Source organism: Rhinolophus sinicus, chromosome 2 (assembly GCF_057876585.1).
Source record: "Rhinolophus sinicus isolate RSI-liver-muscle chromosome 2, RSI-T2T, whole genome shotgun sequence".
Taxonomy (NCBI): Eukaryota; Metazoa; Chordata; class Mammalia; order Chiroptera; family Rhinolophidae; genus Rhinolophus; species Rhinolophus sinicus.
In genome coordinates, this window is record NC_142502.1 from 47,282,724 (window position 1) to 47,309,120 (window position 26,397).

The 26,397-nt window shown below is 43.7% G+C and overlaps 1 protein-coding gene across 8 annotated transcripts in view; it reads left to right on the top strand.

Annotated features, from left to right (window-relative positions):
* The window catches only part of SCML4 (Scm polycomb group protein like 4), a 96,853-nt gene that overhangs the window by 57,485 nt on the left and 12,971 nt on the right, over window positions 1-26,397 (top strand). For 4 of the 8 annotated variants that reach the window (XR_012496708.2, XM_074333362.2, XM_074333364.2 and 1 more), the window contains 3 exons: window positions 2,020-2,149; window positions 4,438-4,638; window positions 8,869-9,063. Coding sequence is in view for 7 of the 8 variants with exons in the window: in XM_074333362.2 (XP_074189463.2) it covers window positions 2,020-2,149; window positions 4,438-4,638; window positions 8,869-9,063 (526 nt within the window). In the remaining variant the exon portion in view is untranslated. The other 4 variants (XM_074333365.2, XM_088795528.1, XM_074333368.2 and 1 more) reach the window with 4 other exon arrangements.

Consider the following 26,397-nt stretch of genomic DNA (forward strand, 5'->3'; position numbering starts at 1 on the left):
CTCCACTCTCATCCTCCTCCCCACTACCTCCCAAAAAGAACCCTTAGTTCACCTGCAGCCTTCCTGGCCCAAACCCTTGGAATCATTTTTGACTTCTTTCTCTCTCTCTCACACACACCATGTCCAGTGTGTCAGTAAGCCCTGCTGGTTTCACCTTCAAAATCTATCCAAAACCTGTCCACTTCTCATCACTTCCACTGCTATCACCCTGATCCAACCTATCTCCATCTCTTGTCTACTCTAGATCACTGGTTCTCCAACCTTTGCCCCTTTTATCTCTTCTCAACACAACAGTTAGAAAGATTGTTAACATGTCAGTTTAGATCCTGTACACAAGAGCTCAGAGAACTTAAGTGTCCTATAAAGCCCTGATGGCTTTATCTACCTCTCCCATCTCACTCTGGCCTCCCTGCAGAACACAAACACTCCAGGGAAGCTCCTGCCTCAGGACCTTTGCACTTGATATTCTCATTCACTGGGGTATTCTTTCCATAGACACTCGTATGATTTTCTCCCTCACCTCCTTCAAATCTTTGTGTAATGTCACCCAAGAAGGGCCTTAACCACCCTATTTTAAAATGTCAATGTACTTCTCAATTGTACTTCCTATGCCCCTTCGCTCTTTATTTTCACCCTCAGCTCTTATCACCCGCTAACACGCTATATCACTGACTTATTTATTTTGTTTATTGTCTGTCTCTCCAATGACATAGGATGTCACTTACACAAGGCAAAGATTTTTGTCTGCTTTTTTTTTTCCCCCTTATCATATCCCCAGCAGCAGAAGAGTGGCTGGCTTACAATAGGGGCCCCATATATATTTGTTGAATGAATAAATGAGTGAATGTACAATGGTTACATAACTAGCAGTAGGAATACTATTTCTCCATAACTATTATTATTATTCTATCCTAAAAATCCGGGAGGCAAGTTAAGATGTGAATGGGAACTCCATCTATCTTAACAATAAAACATACACCCTTGCTACTCAAAGTGTGGCCCATGGACAGGAAGCATCAGTACTACCTGGGAGCTTGTTAGAAACACGGAATCTCCAGGTCCCACCCCAGAAATCCTGAAGCAGAATCTGCATTTTTAATGAGACTCCAGGTGATTAATTGCAACTTTAAGTTGAAAAGCACTAGTGTTGAGCAATAGTCCTCTGTGCATTGGAATCATCGGAGTATTTTTAAAAACTCTTGATACTTGGGCCCCACTCCCAGGGATTGACTTCATTGGTCTGGAGTGTGGTCCATGGATAGGTCAGTAGTAAAGAGGTGAAGTGACTGACTTACTATTTTCGGGTGGAGAGCTAAGATCAGAAACTCGTCTGTCAAACCTTGGTTTTGGAGAACGACGTGTTGGTGTTGACCTCATCAGTCAGAATCTCCTCCTTAATCCATGACAGCAAATTTCAGTTCCTCATTTGTGGCTTCAAATGAGACCTTCCAGGTGGCTGGTTCTTACCAGTTGAGAATGCCCTCCTGTCCTGTCCACACTCAGGCCACCTTCCAGTCTCTACTGCAGGAAACAAACACAGAGCAATATGTCAGTCCTCGGGAGAAACAGCTCCTGCTCTCCTTTCCAGCGGGATGCAGATGTGAGCAGAAAGCTCAGCAGAGAGTGACGAGAGCTTCCGGTTCAGCCTCTGGGTGGCTGTCGGGAAAGCCCTGCCCATAGGATTCCTCAGGCTGGGAACTGCCCCCCATTCTGCATCCTGCGCTCAGAGATTTCAACTCTTTACACTTCTGTGTGCTCTCACACCCGTTGGCTGACACAGTCGTTTTCTGGGTGGCTGCCCTGTAAGGATGGGGCAAAGAGCTGACCTCTGTGTGTGACCCTAAAACATAAATCTTGAACATGGCCTTGAATCTGAAGTTCAGCTACCACAGCCCCACAGTAGAAAGGTGTGGAAGCCTGACAGAGTTGCCATGGTTAGCTGCCATCCAGGAAAGATTCTGAGAAGGTGTAGAGAGCATGGCCAGATTTGTCATTGACCAAATGGGCTCTCTCTTGCAGCTCAAGTCTCGGGTTCTCATGACTCCTTTAGCCCTCTCACCTCCGCGGAGTACACCGGAGCCCGACCTCAGTTCCATCCCTCAGGACGCAGCCACCATACCCAGCTTGGCAGCCCCACAGGCTCTCACAGGTAGGTCAGGCAAATGAACTCCAAGACTGTGATGGCCTGCCCATCATCTAACAGTTACTTTGTGAATTAGAAAGCTGTCACCAAGGTAGCTCAAAAGAAGGATTTAGTACGTTAGCCGAAGGATTTAGTATGTTAGCCGGATAGTAGCTAGGACGACCAGATTCTCTGAGAACATGAGTTTAAGTGTCTCACGGTTTGGATTATTTGAAACTTGGTTTTCAATGCATCTTGAGTTCAGCGGGTTGCCTTGCGGTGGGACTAGAAGGAGCAGTTGATGGCCCAGGTTTTTCTTTTTAGAGTGAGGTTTACTTAGCATCAATAGTGAGCCTGATCACCTTGAAGAGTTTCCATCCCTGTGCTTGTACTTCCAGATCTCCTAAGGAGCCTAATCTCCCTTAATCCCACCTGGCACCCTCCACAGGTAGTGCCCAGGCCAGTCTGTGTCACGGGGCACCCACCAACCGACAGTTCCTTTGTAAGAGAAACAGCAGTCGGATGGTCTCTCTCTCTCTCTCTCTCTCTCTCTCTCTCTCTCTCTCTCTCTCTCTCTCCACACACACACACACACACACACACACACACACACACACACACACAGTTCCCCCTCACCACAACTGCACTCCCCACTCTGGTCCCACTTAAATCCCTTCATTCTCCTCCCATTGCTCTTAGGTAAAGACCAAACTTGTTAATATGACCACCAAGGCCCTGCGGGCTTTGTCCCTTTATGATTCAGCCCTTTGCTCTCCTCAGTCTCTAGGGCCCACCATATGATCTTAGCATGTTCTCTTCCCTCTATCTAGCATGACCTTCCCTCTGGTCACCCTATTCCTCCCTTGTATCCCAGCTCAGGCATACCTCCCTCCAGAAATCCTTCACTGGCTTCCTGCCAGGGTTCCCCTAGGACGGACCCCTAGATGGGCTCTCCTAGTGCCTCCCCATGTTTCTCACTGCCACAGGCCCACATCAGTTCCTGTGACTCTCTGAGTAGGTCAGCCTCCCCCCTGCCCCGGCCCTAAGCTCTGTGAATCTCTGTGAAGCTCTGAAAATGGTTTGGTTCACCATTTTTTTCTGTAAGGCCTTACACAGCATCTGGCATGAAAGGCTCTTTTTCATTATATTTCTTTAATCATCTGGGATGAGTAGAAAAAGAAGGCAGCCTGGCAGAGTGAGAAGAGCACAGGCCTTGCCATCAGAAAGACTTGAGTCCAAATCCCCACCACACCACTAATTACAAACTGTATGAGCAGCCATCTCACCACTGGAAACGTCAGTTTCTTCATCAGTGAAGAAGTAATAACACCTTATTCCCAGGCTTGTCTTAAGAATTAAATAAGGTAAAATATCCAAAGGGCCTGGACCATAATAGGTGGTCAATAAAAACAAATGTCCTTCACCTTTGGTATTACCACTCTATACTTCCAAACTCCTCCTGGGCTCCTCTCTAAGTCCCTCTTCAACACTCCTTTGCATTACTGGTCTGCAAGGCAAGATGCTCACACTCTGGGGCCAGGAGTTGGGGCGGGAAACACAAGAGGAGAGTCATTAGTGTGCAGAAGAAAACACGATGCCTACTATTACCATTTGTTTGTATCTCATCCTTTAACATTTCAATTTCTTGGTCATGTTCTTAAGTGTACTCAATACATTAATACAAAAATGTGTATAACGTATACATAAATAAACACATTTTGGGGAATGTGCTCAACATTTTTTCTGATGGCGTATGTTACTTTAAAAATGTGGAAACCATTGATGGGGTTCACCAAAATGGGCAGCTGAGTGTTTATTTTCTCTGAAATTGTAAAATAGCATGCTCTTTAGAAGTTGAATACATAGTTTTTAGAGCAATCAACATCATCTTGATTTCTTTTTTTAATTCATCAAAAGTTAACAAAAAATGTGGCCAACATTATGTGTATCTTGATGGCATCCTTGGAGGAGGAGGGAAGATTTTGTATGTGTACGTGCCCAGCATGGAAATGTGTTTATAGTCGTGTTCCACGTGGGCCTCCATAACTGTCTACAATTCAGATAGGAGCACATCAGATTTCACCCACCTGTCCATCTGTCCCCAACCAAGAGGCCCTCTTGAGAGCAAGCCCCGGCCGTTGGGATGATTGGCAACCTTGCCTCTTTTACTTAGGAAGTGGGTAGAACCAGTCCCACTTTGGCCCTTTTTCAGCTCTCCCAAGGCCAGGGCCAAGGGGGCATGGCTGAGGCATCGCTGAGCCCCCTGGCCCAATGTGCATCGGTGCTGAGGACTGTGTGGGTCTCTGTTTCCACAGTCTGTCTCTACATCAACAAGCAAGCTGACGCAGGGCCCTACCTGGAGAGGAGGAAAGTGCAGCAGCTCCCTGAGCACTTCGGGCCTGAACGGCCGTCGGCGGTGCTGCAGCAGGCCGTGCAAGCGTGCATCGACTGTGCCCACCAGCAGAAGCTGGTCTTCTCTCTGGTCAAGCAGGGCTACGGTGGCGAGATGGTGTCAGGTAAGGCTCTGGTACGGGGTGTAGGAGGAAGGCCGTGGGAGTCGCTGAAGAGGAAAGTAGCCATTCTCAGGCTTGGGGGACAGTGGTGTGGCCAGAGTGTATCAGACATCTGTGGGGCGCCAGGGCTCTTCATGAGCCTGTGGGCTGAAGGCTCTCTCAGAGCACAAGGAGAAGATGCTTCCAGACCTGGACAAGAAGACTGGATATCTGAAACCTCACCCTTGACTCTTTTCTTTCTACCACCCCCGACTTCCACCCCTTAAGTAAATCCTATTGCTCTCACTTCAAAATATATCCGGAATCCAGCCACCTTTCACTACCCATAGCAACCACTCTAGTTCTTTAAGAATATAAGTCAGATCATGCCCCTTTTTGCCCTAAACCCTCAGTGGCTCCCATGTCACTCTGAGAAAAAGCCTTAGAAGGACTTACCTCTTTAATCTCTTGGTCACTTCTCTAGAGTCCCCGACTCTGCTCTGGCCATGGCGGCCAACTTGCTGTTCTCCCTCTGCCCTCCAGCCATGCTTCTTCTGCAGGGTCTGTGCACCTGCTATTCCCTCTTTCCGGAATGCTCTTCTGCAGCTGTCTCTGTGACTTGCTCCTGGATTTCCTTCATGCTTCTCCTCAAAGGCCCTTTCCTGACCACCTTGTTTAAAATACTCGCCCTTAAGCCCTGGAGCATCAGGCCTTTGTAAGGTGTTTTTACTCCAAGGGGAGAGCCTGGTGTCTTCTCTGGCCCAGCCTTGTGGACATGGCCTCCATATTACCAAGGAAAAGGGGCCGTGCAGGTGACACTGCTGGCTGGTTAAGAAAGGGTCCGGGGAGAGAGGTCTGTAATGTGGCTGCTTCCTGAAGAACCCAAGTAGGGGCATTTTATTTAACTCCAGATCCCCGGGTCCTGGGGCTGGGAAGCGTGTCCAACATAGCTTCCCCAGCTCTGATTGATTCCGTGCTCCTCTGGAGTTCCCTCTGAGCAGGAAGCTGGGTCTGACTTGCTGGTAATTGATTAAAAAAGAACTTGGCAAGGTCCAGTGCATGTGTCTGACCCGGGATGACTTTTAAGAGACTTTAGCAGACACGAACAGAGACAGAAGGAAGAAGAACTGCGCCAAGAGAGGTCAAGAGGAGACTCCTGCTGTCATGCCCTCCAAGAGCCCCTGGGCTGTTCTTCTCCTGGTTTCTGTCTGAGAGCCAGGTTCTCCATCCTTGGCTGCAGTCTAAGATCAAAGACCTTGTCCTTTTCCTTGCTAACCACCCGGACTCAAAACACAGACCTGGTGCTAAAAGAAAGCTACACCCTCTTGAGTGAATCCCACCTGACTGACACTTTATGGTCTCTGCCCCCAAAGCAGGGATAGCTGACCCCATTTTCTCTACTTTCCTGCTCAGCCTTTTTGTGGCCTCAAGGCCCTTAGCGCTGGGGAGGAGCTCCTGCAGTGCCTCGCACCAACGCGAGTGTGGGCAGAGCCTCGCCAAGTGTCCCTTGGCTGAAGGATTCCCATGAAGGCCAGAGCTGAGCATTTGGTCTTATGTCCCTGAGAATGCAGTAGCGCTGAGGGGACTCCTCATGTCACCACACTGAGGTCACAAAGTGGCAAGATGGTCTTTCGTGTTACTGATAGTGATTGGAAGCTCAGCAAGGATAAGTGACAGTCCCAAGGACGCATAGGGAAGGACTCAGGAGAAACAGCTAGACTCTCCCACTCTCCATCTAGAAGCTGATCCCTGGGGCACTGCTTTCCACATATTCCTATACACAGAGAATGGGAACATTGGTGCTGGCACGATGGGCTAAAGGAACCAACTGCCATGGCTGGGCCGAGGGCCACCCCGAGGGCTGAGAAGAGCGTATCACAGCCCATCCCCCTGCATACTTGCTGAGGTGCTCCGCCTTAGCCACCCTCTCCCACAGGGGTAGACTTTACGACCTCACAAATTCCAAGTCCTCCTCCAGCAGATAGAACTTTCCCACTTGTGTGATCTCCCAGGCACCTCCAGGAATGTATATACACATTGACTTATGGGACAGGCCTGATACCCCAGACCCTCCTGCTATGGGTTCAGGTTTCAACACACCCAGTTTTTTAAAGTAGTGGAGGCAAGCAGAAGTACCCATGCTAAGAGGGAATGTCTATAGCATCTGAATGGCCAAGATGCTCCCTTGGTGAGAGCATCTTGGGAGCTCTTTGGCTGGTTTTATCAATCAGTGTCACCTGGAGTATGAAAATGACAGGCAAATCTACGTAGAGGCCACATGAGCTAGAAAAACCACTCCAGGCCCTCTCCACAGTTTACTCATCTATCACATAAGGTAAAAACCTTTTGCCCACTGTCCTCATAGGACATTCAGGAAGTCTAAATGAGGTGATGGATAGGAAAGCACTTATCACACTATAAAGAGCTACACAAAAGAAATGGATTTTTTTGGATCAATTATTCAAATGGGTGTGTTTTTTGTTTGTTTGTTTATCTGGGTTTTTTGTTTGTTTGTTTGTTTTTAGTTCTGAAATCAAAACTAGCTCTCATTGCCTCTGCCCTTGCTGTCTGCCTGCCTTTGGGAGATATAATGTAAAAAACCAGGCTGCCCTCCAGGTGTTCACACCGAGTGTTGGAGGCCTAAGTGGGAGCAGAATGTCTTGTTTGTGATCTCCTTGTGTGTTCTTCATGCTGGAGTTGGTGTGCAAGCTTCTTGGGGTGAGAGAGGGCTGTGAGGGGAATTACAGAAAGGAACATGCTCTGGGCTGGGAAAAACTGGTGTTTCTTCCAAATTCTGAAAACCCTATAGAAATCGAGTTTGATCTAGCCTCACTCTGGAAAGATTATTGTTCTTTTTTATAAAGACTCCTTCCCTAGAAGGCTAGAATGAATCCTGAATTCTGTGATGGTAGGTAAGAGTTGGAGACCTCAGTACAAACTCAGGTTGTTTTGAATCTATCTCTATCTATCTGTCTATCTATCTATCTATCTATCTATCTATCTATCTATCTATCTATCTATCCATCTATCTATCTATCATCTATCTATCATCTATCTATATATATATCTACCTTAGACATATCTAGATAGAGAAATAATTATAATGGGATAGTTTATATTTACATACACTTCTTAGCTCTCTCCCCTGACAGACCCCAGAACTGCTGACATCCCAGTAGCAATGAGCACATCCAGAGCTCAAATCTTGGTTTCTAAATATCACTCTTCAATAAAAGGAACCAGGACTCCTGGAGAAATGGTTGATATAAGGGCTGGGGCAGGGAAAATACAAGGTGAACCCGGACCATATTAAAGTGTCAGTAACCAAAGAATTACTAAAAAAATAATAAAATAAAATAAAATAAAATAAAATAAAATAAAATAAAATAAAATAAAATAAAATAAAATAATAAATGGGGGCATGTCATAGGCACATAGGAGTCAACCTGAAATCTCCCAAAGATAAAAGTTGGCACAATTTGAGCAGCAAAATAAATACTATCCTATTGGATAACCCACAGTACACAATAAATATACCGAGTCTGTATGCTATTAAGAAACAATCTAATAAACAAACAAACAAACAAACAAACAAATAAATAAATGGAGGAGAAGGGACAATTCTTCCCTACAGAAGAATTCCAAATACTATAGAGGCTCTCTCCTCTCCAGGAGGTAGAGCTGCCTCCCTCCATTATTCTTGAGTGTGGACAGGATCTTGTGACTTATTTCCAAGGAACTAAGAAAATGGAGAGTATAGTGGAGAAGTGTGGCAAATGCCATGTTGGCCAAGGGATGAAGGTTAACACCCCCGTGATGTCACATGGATATCATGTATCCCTGACCTGATACGATGAGGAGGGCACTTTACCTCTGTGGTCTTCCTTTCCCCCAAAACCCATCACTCCAGTCAAATCATAAGAAAAACATCAGACAAACCCAAACTGAGGGACATTTTACAAAATACCTGACCATTACTCTTCAAAACTATCAAGGTCATGAAAAATAAGGAAAGACTGAGAAACAGTCACAAACCAGAGGACACTAAGAAGATGACAACTACACCCAATGTGGTCTCCTAGTGGAGAGCCTGGAACACAAACAGGACATTTGTGGAAAACCAGGTGAAATCCAAATAAAGCCTTGTCAAAAACCAAACAAAACTGCACACATAAAAAGCTCTTCCCCAGGGCTGATGGACTTGTGGCTTTGTCCAGCGCCCTGCTCTGAGCTGCTGTCTCTGTGGTTTTCCAGTCTCAGCATCCTTTGATGGGAAACAGCACCTGCGGAGTCTCCCTGTGGTTAACAGTGTGGGGTATGTCCTCCGCTTCCTCGCCAAGCTGTGCCGAAGCCTCCTGTGTGATGACCTCTTCAGCCACCAGCCCTTCCCCAGGGGCTCCAGTACCTCCGAAGAAGCCCAGGAGAGCCAGGAAGGCAGGATGGAGTCAGGTAGGCTTTGTCCATTTGTCCTCCCCAGGCCTGCTGGTGGTCCCAAGTGTCCCTGCCCTCCCAGGGTAGGTGAAGCTGCTGCTGAGGAAGCTGCTGCAGGTCTTCAGAGCTCTCTTGCTGGAGGTCCATGCTGCCTCTCTGAGAGCCCTGGGAGCAGTCAGGACTGGCCCGGGACCAAGGATAGCTAGACAGTTTTCCCCAGGCTGTAGTGGGAAGAGATCGTTCCATTATAGCTTTTAGGCCTATGTTATTAGAATTTAGACAATGAGACCACATTGTGTATGAGTGATTGTTCTTCACTCTCTTCTAATTAAGACTTTTGGACATTTATTCATCACTGTTGAGTAGTTGAAAGACTACAAAACTAAGGGACTAAGAAATCCTGAAAAAGCTAGGGCTAAAGAACTGATTCCTTTGGTTCTTGCTGTGGGCCTCAGATGCCTACCCATGTCAATAAAAGGTGTACCAGAGTGTCTATTATTACAGAAATTTGACCAGGCCATAAATCAAATATGTCTTCCAGCGAGAGTTAGTGTTTCTTTCTTATCACAGGATGGAAAGTAACCCAGGGGCTGAGTGCTTTTTGTCCCACCAGCCCCAAAATAGCTCAGCATGGGAAAGTGGCCAGTGGGAAGGGCAGCAAGTTCACATGGGCAAATGTGTCGTGACATTGTCTGCCCTCACGGCTAGATGCTGACAGGAGGTGCTCCTTCCCCACTTAGCACCCCTGAGTTATGGACTTGCAAACAGGTAATCATGACTCCATGTGTGGGTTCCAGGCTCCCAAGGATGAACAGAAATGTTGCCTTTTTTCTTTCTTTGGAAGTAGTTTTGATATATATATAAAGAACACATGCATAAATAGTAAAGTTGGAATCTATGTCATTCTGCAAACATTTGCTGAACCCAATTCTGTTCCAAGTACCATGTGAGACCTTGTTTTGGGATAAGACAAATGCATGAGCTTAGGAAAGTTATTGTGGTATTGAGCAAGCATTACAAATAATGAAAAACTGAGGCATGTGCTCAAGACAGCCTCAGAACATTTAACAAAACGATACATATAGTAAGGGTGGCTATATCTTTAGCCTAGGAGGACAACAGGGAAGGATAAACTTAGATTCTTTTTCTTTTTTTTTTTTTTTTTGCACACTTTTTTTTTTAAATTTAATCTTCAATTACAGTTAACACAATATTATGTTAGTTTCAGGTGTACAACATAGTGATTAGACATTTATATAACTTACAAAGTGATCACCCCAATAAGTCTAGTACCCATCTGATACCATATATAGTTATTACAATGTTATTGACTATATTTCCCTATGCTGTACTTCACATCCCATGACTATTTTTATAGAAATTTGTACTTCTTAATGTCTTTTATTTTTTTCATCCATGTTTTCAACCTCCCTCCCATCTGGTGACCGTCAATTTGTTCTTTGCATCTATGTTTGTTTCTGTTTTGTTTATTCATTAGTTTGTTTTTTTAGATTCCACATATAAGAGAAATCATATGGTATTTGTCTTTCTCTGTCTGCCTTATTTCACTTAGCATAATACCTTCTAGGTTCATCCATGTTGTCGCAAAAGGCAAAATTTCATCCTTTTTTTTAAATGGCTGATTAATGTTCCATTGTACATATGTTCCACAATTTCTGTTTCCGTTTGTCTATTGATGGACACATAGGATGCTTTCATATCTTGGCTATTGTAAATAATGCTGCAATAAACATAGGGGTGCATATATCTTTTTGAATTCGTGTTTTGGATTTCTTCAGATAAATACCCAGAAGTGGAATTATTGGGTCATATGGTAATTCTATTTTTAATATTTTGAGGAACCTCCACACTGTTTTCTATAGTGGCTGCACCAATTTGTAATCCCACCAACAGTGCATGAGGGTTACCTTTTCTCCACATCCTCACCAACACTTGTTATTTGTTGCTTTATTGATAATAGTCATTCTGACTGGGGTGAGGTATTATCTTGTGGTTTTACTTTGCATTTCCCTGATGTTTAGTGATGTTGAGTTTTCATATGTCTATTGGCTATGTGTACGTCTTCTTCGGGGAAATGTCTATTCAGGTCCTCTGCCCATTTTTTTGTAAGATTGTTTGTTTGTTTTTCATAGTAAGTTGAATGAGTTCCTTCTGTATTTTGGATAATAACCTTTTATTAGATGTATCATTGGCAAATATCTTCTCCCATTCAGTAGGATGTTTTTTCATTTTGTTGATGGTTTCCTTTACTATGCAAACACTTTCTAGTTTGATGTAGTCCCATTTTTTTATTTTTTATTTTGATTCTCTTGCCTGAGGAGACTCATCCAAAAAAATATTGCTAAGAGTAGTGTGAAAGAGTTTACTGCCTATGTTTTTATTTTATTTTAGGAGTTTTATGGTTTTAGTTCAGACTTAAGTCTTTAATCCATTTTTAGTTTATTTCTGTATATGGTGTAAGAAAATGGTCTAGTTTCATTTTTTTTGCATGTATCTGTTCAGTTTTCCATACACCGTTTATTAAATAGATTGTCTTTACCCCATTGAATGTTCTTGCCTCCTTTGTCATATTAATTGACCATATAGGCATGGGTTTATCTCTGGGCTCACATGGGATCTGTGTGTCTATTTTTATGCCAGTATCATGTTCTGATTTCTATGGCTTTGTAGTATAGTTTGATATCAGGTAGTGTGATACCTCCAACTTTGTTCTTCTTTCTCAATATTGCTTTGGCTATTCAGGATCAACAGATTCCTATCACAGATTTTCTCAGATACTGTCAAGAACCTTGTGTACAATTTTACTTTAGTCACTCTGAAACCTGGGAAACAGGAAGAAATTTAGCCTTTACAAAGAAGGGTACCTAATTAAATATAGCCTATACGAACAGCTGTTATATACGTCTATGTTTTTCTTGATATCTCTATATGTATGAAGGGAAAAGTCTTCTCATCTCTCTGGGCCTCAGTTTTCTAAATGAGGGGTTGGAGTTGATCCTATATAATGTTCCTTCTGGTTCTGACAGTATGAATCTGGCCTCTCCTGTAAAACTTAGTTGACTCAGAAACGTATTCTAAAATGAATGTATCTTCTAGTGAATCTTGCTTTGAAAATAGCAGAATTGTCTGATTTCACTTCTCAAACTCTTGAACCATTGTTACACTGAACAACCAATGACCCATGGGTGTAATCATAAAGCCACATCATCCGTGTCTCCCCTTCTTCTTCAAATGTATCCTGTAGGACCACTTCTTCCCTCTCCATGGATGAAATTTAGGACAGATATTGTGACTTTTCTGGCTTCTTTCAGGTAACAACACATTCTTTAGTCAATAATTAATATGTCCAGGTCAGTGTGATAATCAAACTTTAAATTTCACTCAAAGATATAATTACTCCACATTCCCAGCTCAGGCCTGCTTTGGCCAGTTGCCTGCAGCAGGAAAGGAGGGTATGGTTGGCTTTCGTCCATCCCCCACCCAACCTTGTGTTTTTGCCTCCTCCCGTGTCTGGCTAATAATGATTTTGAATCCTTCATGATCAGAGTGGGGAAGGAGGAGAGGCAAGAGGCAGGAGAGTTTTTACTTAACGGATCCTGCTGTGAGTTGTCATCATGTTCCCTGGTTCTGGCAGATGTTTAAAGCTGATTCTTTGTCCTGTGAGCTCTTACATGGGTCCTTTGGTGAATCTATCATCTATCACCCGCATTTTTCCTTGACATGGACAAATGTAACTCTTCTCCAGCGGGTCATTTATAGTTCCTTCGACCGCCTCAAGGCATCTGCAGGTAAATCTCTAACTTCTTTCTGTTGAGGTCCCCTTGTGCTGCCAGACAGTCACAGGAAAGGATGTAAGATGACCTCACTTCAGATCTCTCTTCTGATGGCCTGCATCTGGTCCCTGAGAAACACTCACACATTCTTTACCCAAAGAAAACGTGGGCATGCAGGCCAACCCCTACAGGTACCTCTCCTCTGCTCTGCCATCAGAGCAGCCAGCCTTGTATATTTCTCATGGGAATCAAACAATAATCCACTGTGTCTTGAAAGTTCCAGGGACAGATAGCTTATTCACGTAGCCATGTTGAAGCCCTTGGGAACATACTGGACAGTTCTCGCCATAATTCATCTTCTAGTCAACCTGTTTTTCAATCGCTACAGTTTTTTTTTTTTTCTGTTGTAGGCTAGATGTGGGTGGTCATCCCAGATATAAAACTGGCTTTCTACCATCTCTTTTTCACAAGATCTGCACACTTCTCTGTTGTCTGGGGTGTTTACTGTCTTGCAGCCTCAGCCAAAATGGAAACTAAAATAGTTTCATTTTAACATCCTGTCCCAGGAGCTCCACTTCAGCTGTTCTTAAGTGATCACTGAGGAAATACTTGCCTTGGTTTCCATCTTATTCTCTCTCCTACCAAGCTCACCATGTTGAATGAAGTTCCAGTGTTTTCTCTGGAGCAGTGTAGCTTTCTCGCTTCTTCCTTTGACTGAGGCAGGCATTTCTCCCTGAAAGCTGGTTTCATTCCTTGTGGGCTTGGCTTTAAGTAATGACTCCACCTGTCTTCACAAGCCCTTCCCTAGCCCATGGCTGCTTTGAAAAACTGAATTGCTCCAAATTAACCAACCTCATGAAAATTGTTCCACATGCCCTGGGTGTTGCACAATAGAGTCGCGCATCCGAGAGCCCCAGGGAAGGTAGAGGAAGGAGCTATGGCATGGCATGCTCTGAGCGGCCCTCTTGCCACACATCTTTCCCACCAGTCTGCCATGGGGCTTAAAATGACACCGTTATGGAGTTCTCTCTTAGAGTAAGACGTTGTCTTGTCGAAATTCCCTTAAAGGGTAACACATCAAATTATTATTACTTTAGATGAGAAATGTATTTATCACCTGTTTTCCACTGTGACAAGAAAGGTGTGTGTGTTTATAAGGGAGGAAGGAATGGAGGTCTTTGTTGGGTTTAGTCTGCATATCCGTCCATAGGACCATGTCATTCCAAACAAGACTGTACAGTCTTGAGCTCATTTGAACCATATCTTGCTCTGCCCTGAGGTTGTGTAGTCAAAGTTGGAGTGTTCCAGGCTTGGTGCCACACCATTAGAGGGTTTGTCAACATTCATTAGAGCACTTCCAAAAGACAGTTAATCAGACAATAAGAAAATACAAAGCCGTGACACATGAGGAACTATCAAAGAAACTATGGTGTTTGTGGCTGAAAAATGGATGATTTGGGAAAGACGTGATTTTCTGTCTGCTCCAGTATACTTGTATAGCAGCAGGTCATGTGGATTTGTTCTTTGTGGTCCTGAAGGTAAATTTAATTAAATCTAAGTTCTTGTCAATCAAACTCTGGTCAGGAGCATCTTTATCACCTGAGAAAGGTAAAAGCTCAGCAGCCCTCCCACACTTTTAAACAATGGAGCCCAGGTGTTTAGAAGATACATTAAAGTTTGATAAACGTGGATTGAAGGAATGTTCTCCCAGGTAGAGAACTTGGCAGCTGAATAACCAGGTGGAACTCTCAGAAGATACCTCCCTCAGGGGTCAGGTGGAGTTGACATTCAGAAGAAGAAAGGGCTACCGAGTGGTAGTGATCTCCCCATTATTAGTGACAAGTGTTGGTCATTATGGGGAACTCTGGCAACTCAGAGGAGTAGGAGAAAGATGTCCTCTCTGGTCCCTTCCAGGCTGACAGTCCCGGCTGGAGGTGGCAGAGGACAGCCCTGGACAGCAGGAGGTCAGTGTGCCCCAGAAGCCCCAGCGAGGGGTCCTTCAGGGGTGAAGGTGAGGACACCATGACAGAGATGCTCACAGAACAGAGAGAGGGTTTCTTCCAAATCTCTTCCTCAGACCTGTGAAACATAAGCTCTCTCGCCAAATGATCATTTTGTGTCCAGGAAAAACCGGGCTTCAGACCTACTCAGCTGTCTGAATTCAGTCTGGAAGGTAGAATTCTTGGCTTGAGACCAGGAACTTCAGTCATTTTCCTCCAGTTCTGTGAACTGACAGCCACACGTGGTTTGTGTTTTAGGAAGTAGAGCAGCTATCTGGGTGCTTTAGGAGAATGGAGGCAGAGAAATGGATTTGATAACATTTGTGGTTCTGTCAGAAGTCATGTGATGATCATGGGGAAATTTTTACCTTACCTTTGAATGTTGAAACAGAAGAGATCTATCTCAGTTATAAATAAGCTTTAGCCAGAGCTTCTCAGTCATTAACGTGCTTAGGAATCACCTGGGCGCCTTGTTAAAAAGCAGATTCTGGCTCAGTAGGGCTGGAGTGGGGCCTGAGAGTCTGTGTTTCTAACAGGTGCCCAGGTGACATGGGTTCTGTGGCTGGTTGGGGACCACACTTTGAGCGATAGGTGTGGGCTGACAGAGTCCTGCTCATATAGGAAAATTTATTTCAGGTTTTCAAAAAGTTAGTCTACCTGCGATCGGCTGATGCCTCCCCAGTATAAGTGTAGCCACTAAAGATGATCTATGTCCCGTAGAGCTGTTCATGGGCTGGAGAAGAAGGGAGGGCCATGTGGGGGACATAGTGGTCGGGCAAGGTGGCACGTGTGCAAACCCAGGTGAAAAAGAAAAGGTCTGAAGGGTTGGGGAGGAGGGTGAAAGAAAAGAAAGAATGATGGCAGGCAAACTTCTCAGTGTGGACTGGCCACCACCTGCATTGCAGCAGGGTCACTGTTCCCCAAAACCCTTGCTTGTACACTCACAATGGCACTTAGTCCTGCTTTATATTGCCAGAATATAAGGGGGTCTAGATCTCATCTAGATAAACTTGGGGATAGGGCCATGCAGTCCCCAGCAGAGCCTGAGACATAACAAGTCCACAGTAAATATTTACTGACTTGAATTCTATGCAACACAACAGACCAAATTGTCTGCTTACCAAGAGTAGGGGAAATCTTCTTTGGAAACCACAAATGTGATAGCTGAACTCTTCTGCAAGATGTAATGTAGAGATTGGTTTCCTGCCTCTTGAAGGTTTGACACGATGGGAACAAATTGTTTTTGTTGAACAGCTTTTTTGATACTCAGATGGTAGGGGGTGGGAGATGAGGAAGGACATTGATTCTTGAGCTGTGATGTTTTCTTCGTTGGCTGGTGGTCTCTGAGCCAGGCCCCAGAAAACTACTGGTGTAACAGACACTCCCAGTGTCTTCCATTATGGTTGCACCTCTACACTCAGCATTTAGACATCAAATCTGCTTCCTCGTTGAACTACAAATTTGTCTAAATATCATAGCTCTACAGAGAATGACTATGCAGACAATATCTATCTTTCCAAAGGATTGTTTATTCCTGAAAGGAAATAGAGTTTATCCAGTGGCACGAATTCCATGACATAGAAACATTCATTGAGCTCACCCTATCTGTGATGCACTGAGGCCCACAGAGCCGAGGCCACTTGTTCAGAGTCACACAGAAAGGCAGCAGGAGGGAGGACATGGAGGCCAGGTCTTTCTCCCTGGCCCTTTGCTCTTCCTCCCAAGCTGGTCTGTCCATAGGGCCCTAACTACTTGCTGGGTGGGGTATGCATCCTGTTTCCCAGCTTAGAAAGCCTGACTACACAAAATGGATGTTCACAAGTGGCGTTTGGTATACGTGTGTCACTCCTTCTAGCAAAGAACAGAGGAACCCCCACCCTCCGTTTAGCAAACTCTAAGCAGAAACTGCACTCCAAGCAAGCTGATTCTCTCTCCTCCCTCTGGGTTTCCTATGTTGGCCCCATGGAGTGTTTCATCCTTGTCCCTGTGTCCCGGACACATCATTCCTGGATGACATACATGAGGCAGGCAGAGCTAGGAGAACTTTCTCTACAAAACCCGAACAAGGTGGTCTATTCCATCAGACATGAGGCAGAGTGTGATCTGATATTTTAAATAATATATGAAATAATAGAGGAATCAGAAGAAACAAAGGAAGGCTTGTTACTCCTGGCAGCTGCTTGTGTCCCAGTGCAGACCGATATGGCGGTATCTCAGGGCTGGATGTGTCCTGTCACAGCCATGGGCCGTGTGAACAAAATAAGTCGACATTCTCAAGCCAAGTGTTGGAAAGGGAGTCATTGGGAAGGAGAACAAAGTATCACTGTCAAGTTCAGGTCTTAAGAATCCTCGCAGAAAGTGTTGATGGGAAGGTGAAGAGGGTCCACAAGTTCTGCAGCAAGTACTAAGTCTCTTATATGTTTTCAGACAGACAGGTCCGTGAGAAGCCCAGCCCCAGAGCTCCTAGCATGGAATACAGACTATTTACCAGTACAGGATTTCTAATCTGAGTTCTGCCTGTGTACCGATATGATTCACTTAGGAAAAACTATTTATTACATTTGTAATTGTATCATTCATTAAATTATAACATCTGTACATATTTTAAAACATTGTGTGAAAGGGAAAATATAACCTCTAGAGAAAAGCCTCGCTTTGAAATTTAAAGCAGATTTTTACAATGTTCCCTAATTTGTTGGATCCCTTTGCATAAGGGGCTTAGGTTCTCTTTCAAGTCCTGCACCTACTGAGGAATCACAAGATAGGTATTCAATAATTATTGGTTAAATGAATTAATGAATATTCCAATTAAGTTATTGGAACCTCCCAAGGTACTTTAAACATGGGATAAATAGCATGATATTGAATCATGTTGACCAATTTGATAATATTTTAGTAGAAAATGTCTATATTGAAATGCAACAAAAAGAAATTAAGATGACATTCTTCTCGTCCAAGATCACACATAAAATCGTTTTGTGGATTAAAGATGCCAACGCTGAAGACTTGAGGCACAGAAGGATGATGAGAGTAAATGCCCACCAGGCTCTCAACTGTTTGGGAGAGTTCCTCCTATGAGGGAGTGTGGAGGAGAAAAAGACCTGTAGAAAAAGAGACCATATGGACCCTCTCTTCCTACAGCGTAGTCTCAGAAACTCTCTGAAAGACAGCCTTACCCCTGTCTCAGGCCCTCTCTTCAAATAAAAAATCTACTGAAATCTGCTCCTTTGTTCCATGAGGTTAACAGTCCTTTATGTGACACTCCCACCCATCAGTCCACCATGAGTCACTCTCCAGCTGGCCAGATGACGCTGGGGACTCCCGGGTCAGCTGCGGACGGCCTCTGTGTCTCTGGCAGGACTGTCCGAAGATGGACGGATGAGGAGATGTAGGGGATGGGCCATGCCTCTAAGGAGATCCAAGGACACGGTGACCAAGTTCTCTGACTTACACAGCAAAATTCAGAAAGCACAAGGACTGATGGAAACAAAGGACTGAGTATATGAGATGTAGCCATTCCCAAACCTCCAGAGCCCACAGTAGCTATAATTGGAGACTCTACCCACCCCTTCGGGTTGTTCCCCTGGACTGATCCCCCGAGCCCTTTGGTGGGCTCTAAGGTAATATCTTCAGGTTATCTATGCCACGATCTGTTGCCCATGCATCAGAACAAAGGTTAAAATGGCAAACCATTCCAAGAGAAACTGAAGCAGCTTGGGAACCCAGTAGGCTTCTAAAATAAACTTCATTAATTCTCTCCCATTAGTGGGCAGTTTCTGGGCCTCATACATCCGCAGTGAACGCTTTGCTGCGAACAATCCCATAAATTTCCTGGCAGAGGATTGGACAGATATTCCATAGCAGATACATCGTATCTACTGCTGAATTAATAATTACAACATCCAATCTGGATAGGCAGAGTTAAAAGAAATGAAACAAATCTCCTTTTCCCATCTATATTATTTATCTATTGCTGTGTGACAAATTGCTGCAAAACTTGGTGGCTTAAAATTTCATTTATTATCTCACAGTTTCTGTGAGTCAGGAGTTCAGATGCAGCTTAACTGGATCCTCTGGCCCTGGATCTCCCACAAGATTGCAAGCACCTCAAAGCTCAACTAGGGAAGGATCCACTTCCTTGCTCATTCACGGGGTTGCTGGCAGGATTCGGTTTCCCACGAGATTTTAGTTCCTTGCTATATAGGTCTCCCCCCAGAGCACCTCACAACATGGAAGCTTGCTTCAAGAACATGCTCTCACTGGAAAGTACGCAAGCCTTCCTAAAAGTCAGATGCCCATGTAGAATTGAAACTTACAAGGTGTTCTCTATTCCAGGGACTCCAAAATTTTCCTGATTAAGGACCGCTTGTAATTTCCCCAAAGTTCTATGAAAGACCCCAAAGGGTGGGGGCTCTTGGGGAAACAGAACATGACTATGGAACATTCTACCCTCCCTCATCTTCACCCTCTCCTACCTCTTGGGACTTCTCATGAGCCTAGATGCAGAGGCTTGGCAAAGCGGCAGATAGAGAGGATGGTTATAAAAACAAAAAAACCTGTTCTCCTCTTGAGACTGAAAGGGCATTCATTATTCCAACCCACTGACTTTGGGCAAAATTGCCCTTGGGCAAAATTGCCACAGGAGGAAATTAACCCGTAGGCCTAGAACAATGTCTTAGGCAAACCAGAAACATTGGGGAAGACTGAAGTTCAGGTGTCAGGCATTAAAATTATAGTTGATTTCTGTGCATCTTATTAGGGGAGAAAATATATAAATGTACTTAAATGGACCAGAGGGGAGTCATAAGGTCAATTCTGAGGGCTGAGTGATCTGAACTTAGAGAAAAGCTTAAAGAGAAAAATCTATACGAGCCAGAGACCAAGTTAATGGAAAATTTAATTGAAGGGAATGAAATGCTAAGCTTCCTAGGTAGTGTGGCCCGGTGCCCTTTGAACCAGGAAGGCTGGGACAAGAGGCCACAGAGGGCCCTCAGGGAAAACATGAGCTTATCTGAGCAAGAACAAGGGGCGGGACTGCCTGAGAAAAGGAAATCTGCAAACCTCCACAAGAGCCTCAGTGAAAGGCGGCTCTAGGGCAGAGAGGTTTCTGACACCATGAAGTCCCTCAGAGGTCCTCTCTGCTCCCACAGCACTGAGCAGGTGTTGGGCACCCGGCAGTGCCAGAGAGGAGCGTGTGTGAGGCTGCCTAGTGGCAGAGACACAGCCACCCAAGGTAGGAAACAAATGCCCTGTGTCCCTGGCTCCTAGCAGGGGAGGTACAGCTCTGCTGGGACCTGCTATTGTTCCCTGGGCCTTCTCCCTCCTGCCCCTTCCTCTTTCTGCTTCTCTCCTTGCAGGTATTTTTCTCTGCATCCGGAGCTTACTGGCTATGTCCCTCAGGTGGTGGCACCTGGGGAAGCATTGGGTCATAGTTATTCCACATCTATTCAATTGTGGTGTTATCGAGCTAACTGTATTACTTTCTTTTCTAATCTGCGTTTCCAGGCTAGGGGTTTGTGGTATGGTTGTCTCTTTAAGGAGCCTTGTCACGCAGTTCACACATGGAGCCCTCTGGACACGGATCCAGTGGTTTGACTTTCTTGCCAGCCTGGGCAGGGTTGTGTGGTCTGTTGGTCTAGGTAGACCTGCTGGGGACTGATCCTGAGAAAGGCACAGGCTCCTAGCCTGGGGGAAGGTGGCAGTAATAACTGTAAAAAGGGTTCACTCTGTGCAATTTGGAGATTATGACTGATGTGGGGAGGAAAAGTGGGGAGCGGAGGATGAGTGTGTGTGTGTGTGTGTGTGTGTGTGTGTGTGTGTGTGATTGAGAGAGACAGAGAGAGACAGAGAGACAGAGAGAGAGAGAGACAGAGAGAGAGAGAGAGAGACAGAGAGAGAGAGAGAACTGTTTAGTACTGGGAAAGAATAGTGTCTAAAGCTCTGGAATTTTGGAGTTATTATTGCATGAATAGGTATTATTTAGAGAACAATTTTGCAGATGGTCGTATTGTTGGTTTTCAGGGCATTTGGTTAGAGAATCCAAGTAAGTGCCAGTTTAGTTTTTTTAATAAAATAAATAGTCCAAGTTCACTGAACTGTGAGCAGTTAGGTCTTACGTTCTAAATGACAAGGGGTCAATGCCTACCTGAACTGAAACCTGGTCGAGTGTCTGTGGTTTTCTACACCTGGGCCCCTTTTTCCTCTCTGTGCCGCTCTCAATGCTTTGGGTCTCTCTCTCTCTTTTTTTCTCTCTCTAGCTCTTATCTTTCTTCTTCCTGTCTGTCTGCCTCTTCCTGCTTTTCTTTGGAGGTTCTCTACATCCCAGGTGCTCACACCTGACCCTCCAGAACTATAGCAGGAATGGGTTTCACCAGGCATTCTGGAAGCCTCTGCGGAGGCCTCTGCAGGGTGAGGGAGGAGGGGGAGTCCACAACACTCCTGATTCTGGAGTTTGTTCCCCAAACGTGAGGCTTAGACACGGTTCAGATTATAAAGCAAGTGGGGAACCCTTCAGGCTAGAGTGGGTTTTAACTCGTCTCGAGTGGTCTGTGGCCTCACTAATGGTCAGGCTTTATACACAGTGGCTACGGAAAACCATAGTCCACACATAAGCAATTGTAAGAAAGAAACATCAGCCTCCCTGAGAGTTCTCAAGCTACAAACCCTGAAAAGCTGGCATGCTTCTTTGAATGTGCCGTGTGTGCATTTGCCTTTCTATTTAAGCGTGCTCGTGTGATTATACAAAAGCAGATGATTCCTTTTTCTGGAGGAAACACCTCTTGTTTATCCCACTTTGCTGAGCTGGGGGTCTCTACAGCGATTAAATGGCCTTACATAGAGGCGGGGTGGGATCCTATTGTTTAGTGAGAGGTGACAAGACCCCTCATTTCAGATGAGAAGGGATTTTCTAAGAATCCGGAGGAAAAGGACCTTGTCAGCCCGTCAGCCCTGTGGTTTGCAGGAGTCTGTGCACAGGGGCTGGCTCCCTGCTGGGCATTGCGTCTGGACGATACCAGGTCTGCTGGCCCCATCTGGTGTTCACTCACCAGTCAGCCACAAAACCGCTTGAAAAGTGGAGTTCTCTTTCCAAGTGCAGATTTGGTTCTTCTTTTTTCCAACTTTAAATAGTGACTTTAGGTAAAAACAATCCATGTGTCCCACTTTATTAAATTCTTAAGTTACTGGAATTCCTGTAATTACCTTAAGTTCTGCATACCTGTAATTCAACTACCTGTATGTTGGATGACTTAATGGTTTTGAATAGTATAAAGGGTATCTAGCAATCATCTTTTTAACTGAAGCAAGAGGAATTGGGTTAGATATAAGGAAGAACTTTCAGGTAATGAGATTTGTACCACAATGACCTAACTTGTGAGGGAGATTGTAAAATCTCTTTGGGGAAGCTTTTATTTCATGTTTTTATAAAATTGTTAAAATGTAATTTCATTCCTCATTTTTAATGAACTAAACCTTAAAATGCTTTTTAGTTATATAAAGAAGTACATAGGAAGGGGAAATGCTTTATCTGTATCATTAAATTCTAGGAACTTCTTCCAATTTTAATGCCAAAGATCACAAAGTAAACAACAGTTTAAAGAATTGTTTTAATCAGCTATTACAATTAGATCCCCCTTCAATGTTTGAGAAACATCCTGACTTTTGTAGGATTTATTACCCAGTTATTAGTGTCATTCACTTTGTTAATGCAGACACCAATAATCCAAACTGCTCTTTTATTTGGTGTTTGGGAATTTTTATTTCATGTCTGAATTTTAAGGGGGCACGGCAGGAAAAAAGAATCAATATGAGGCTTCAACACCAGACTTCAACACAGACGACTTTTTAGGAAAGAATATATTTAGAACTAAGGTTCCAGTCATTGAAAAATGTTATGCATCTTGGTTTGACACAACCTAGCTTGAAGGATACTGTTCTATTCCTTCCTTGGATTTTCTTCTAGTCTATGTATTAAAGAATCTAACTAGTTCTATTTTTCTCTTGAGGTGCACACACACACACACACACACACACACACACACACTCACATACACAATGATTTTTTTTTCTATATTTGTTCATGATTTTCTTTCAAACTAGATTGTAAATCACTAAAGACAATATGAGGCTGTGTCTTCTATGTCATTTGTAGAGTCGTGGAACTTATTACACACCCAATACATACCAACTGGACATTGCCTATTAAGAGGTATTTTGGGGGGCCAGAATATCTGGCTTTGTATCCTCGTCCTGCTACTTTTCCTTCTGTCATATCTGGGAATTGCTGCATAACTTCTCAAATATTCCATCCAGTTATTTGTAAAATGAGGATTATAATAGCCTTTGTCTCAGTTACTATTTGTGAAGATTACATAATTTTGTATATCAGAAGTACTTATAACACTATCAGGAATATAGTCAGTGCTCAATAAATGTTAACTGTTATGATTCTTCTTATTACATATCATCTCTTTGGGAAAGATTTTAAATAAGAGGCTCAGTTATTTAACTAATTTTCCTTTCTAGATACAACCCTGCCTGAAAAAAAGGGGTCAAGGCTAGCTTAATGCATTTCAGTGTTAATATACCAACTTCACAATTTTTGCTATGTCACAGTAACACCTATAGACATGTTTACTCAAGATATTCTTTTAAATGAATTAATTTCTTTTAACTTTAGCCTTAAATCATCTTAAGCAATGATATTATATTAGTGAAATCGTAGTTTGATGGGCTAATTACATTTTCTTGATATACACTAAAATATATGACTATAAAAAAATAATGTTCACCCATTTTTGTGTCTTCCAAAAAGACATATGTTCAAGTCCTAACCTTCAGTACCTGTGAATGAGACCTTTTTTGGTAATAGGGTCTCTGCAGATGTAATCAAGTTAAGATGAGGTCATACTGGATGGCCCTAATCCAATAACTGGAGTCTTAAAAGAAGAGGGAAATTTAGACACAATCACAGACACAAAGAAAGAACACTGTGTATAGTGGAGGCATAGAAGGGCAGGATGTGTCTATGGCGAAGGAATGCCAAGGATTGTCGGTAACCTTCAGAAGCTAGGAAGAGACAAGGAAGGATCGTCCCCTAGAGCCTTCAGAGAGAATGTGGCCCTGCTGACACGTTGATTTCAGACTTGTAGCCTCCAGAACTGTGAAAGAATACATTTCTGTTGTTTTAAGTCACCAACTTTGTGGTAATTTCTACAGCCTTGGGAAACTAATACACCAAAGCACTACCTAAAATCACCCCCTGTCCCACCAGAGGGACATATGTAACATTTGGGGACATGTTGGGCTGCGTGTTCTGAGAAGGTCCTTTTCAGTCCTGTGGTTAATGATGGTGGCCTTCATTGTATCCGTCATTTTTACACTCGTGTATGATGTAAGCGTCAGCGTCCCTATTTATACAGGTGAGGAAAGGTTGCTTTAATATGGTTTGGGCAGATGCAGCTCATCAATTCTGAACGGCACCCTGGTGTGTGCCCCTGACTGTTCTGTTCATGCCCAAGCTTCCTGCGAGCTCCAGGCTGTGCAAAGCTGCTCCTGGGGCTTGGTGATGTCTCCACAACTCCCGAATCACTGGCGCATCTTTTTCTGGGTAGAGAGCTTGGTGCTCTCTTGAGTCAGTTTTACTTTCTGATGAATTCATTTGGATCATAGCCCAGAAGCTGGCTTTTACTACCTTTGATCTCATCCATGGTCATCAGCAGTTTTTAAACAAATAACGTCCATGTTCCCTTGTTCCCCATTTCCACGTGTCGTCATAGAAGAACAAGCTTCCATCTGCATCTGTAGTTTCCAACTATAGTGCAGATCGGTGAGTTATCTGCATTTTCTACCTTAGACTATCAGAATTACAGGGACATATTTAATTTGGACTTAAAATATTTAATAAACAGAATAAATGCTGTAGTTAAATCTTTTTTGCATTTTTTTATCACGCATCTACATGAAGAATTTATATTTAGTCCTTTATAATCTGAATTTTAATGCCTCTTCTGCATAACAGCTGCCTCAGTGCTAAACTGGCCCAAATGTCTACTCAATAAATATTTATTGAGTGCCGTCTGTATGCCAGACTCTGAGTAGCTTCTTTCTATATACCAAAGTACCTGCCACTGGGGACACAAAAAGGATTAGTGTCCCAGACTAGGGCAACTTTCCAATAAAGGGAATGTAATGACAGCCTTACTGCTTACTGGCTGAGAATGGTGCTGGCCCCTATAGGTGCTCAGTAAATATTAGTTTTCCTCTTCCTCACTCCATTCAGGATCTAGTATCTAGATCCATAGCCTGGTCCTTTTTAGAATCTTCCTACTGATGTCTTCTGACCCAGAGGGAAGAGATGCAATAGAAGCCATTCCTGAAGACATCTTGCAGCTCTCCACTAGCCACAAAGCATGAGACACAGAGATTGCACAGCCTTAGGCTGCTCAGCTTACTTGTGTCCTAGTGGCCAAAGCACTGTTTTTCAGACTTGACTGTACAATACTCTCGAGAATATGTTCACACCTAACACTAGGTTTCTGCAACAACTTTAAAAAACAGCTTTATTGAGATACAATTCATATATCATACAACTCACCCATTTAAAGTGTACAACTCAATGGTTTTTAATATGTTCACAGGTATGTACAACTATCACCGCAATTGTGGAATGTTTTCAGCACCTCAAAACCCACATACCTTTTAGCTGGTACCTTTTACCCCTTAATCCACCATTAATCCATTTTTTGTCTCTACAGATTTGCGTATCGTGGACATTTCCTAAAAATGGAATCACTTAATATATGGTCTTTTGTGGCTGGTGTCTTTCATTTAGCATAGTATTTCCAAGGCTCATTCATGCTGTAGCAGTATCACTCTTTCATTTCTTTTTATGCCTGAATAATACTCCATTGTATGGGTATACCCCATTTTGTTTATCCATTCATCAGTTGATAGCCATTTTGGATGGTTTCCACTTTTTGCTTATTATGAATAGTGCTTCTGTAAACATTCATGTACAAAATTTTGTGTGGACATGTTTCCATTTTTCTTGTATATACCTAAGAGTGGAGTTGCTGGGTCATATGGTAACTCTATTTTTAATCATTTGAGGAAGAGCCAGACTGTTTTCCAAAGAGGATGCACCATTTTACATTCCCACCAACAGTGTCTGAGGATTCCAATTTCTCTATAGCATCACCAACACTTGTTACCTGACTTTTTGATTATAACTATTCTAGTGAATGTGAAACAGTACCTCATTGTGGTTTTGATTTGCATTTCCCAATGACTAGTGATGTGGAAATGTTTTCATGTACTTATTGGCCATTTGTATATCTTCAACAGCCTGTAAGATCGACCTTTAAAAGCATAGAAACTCCTGATTGACTTGGGGGGATGAGGCAAGCTGTTGATGAAGTTGGCCGACTCTTCAGGTCCTCTACTCCCTCCTGCACTTTAGGTTGGCTCTTCATCTCACCTGCAGGGTTTGGGGAGGACCACGGGCCGTCCAGATTAGCATCTGTATCTCCAGTTTGTTAGCTTGGGTGGAAGGTTAGTGC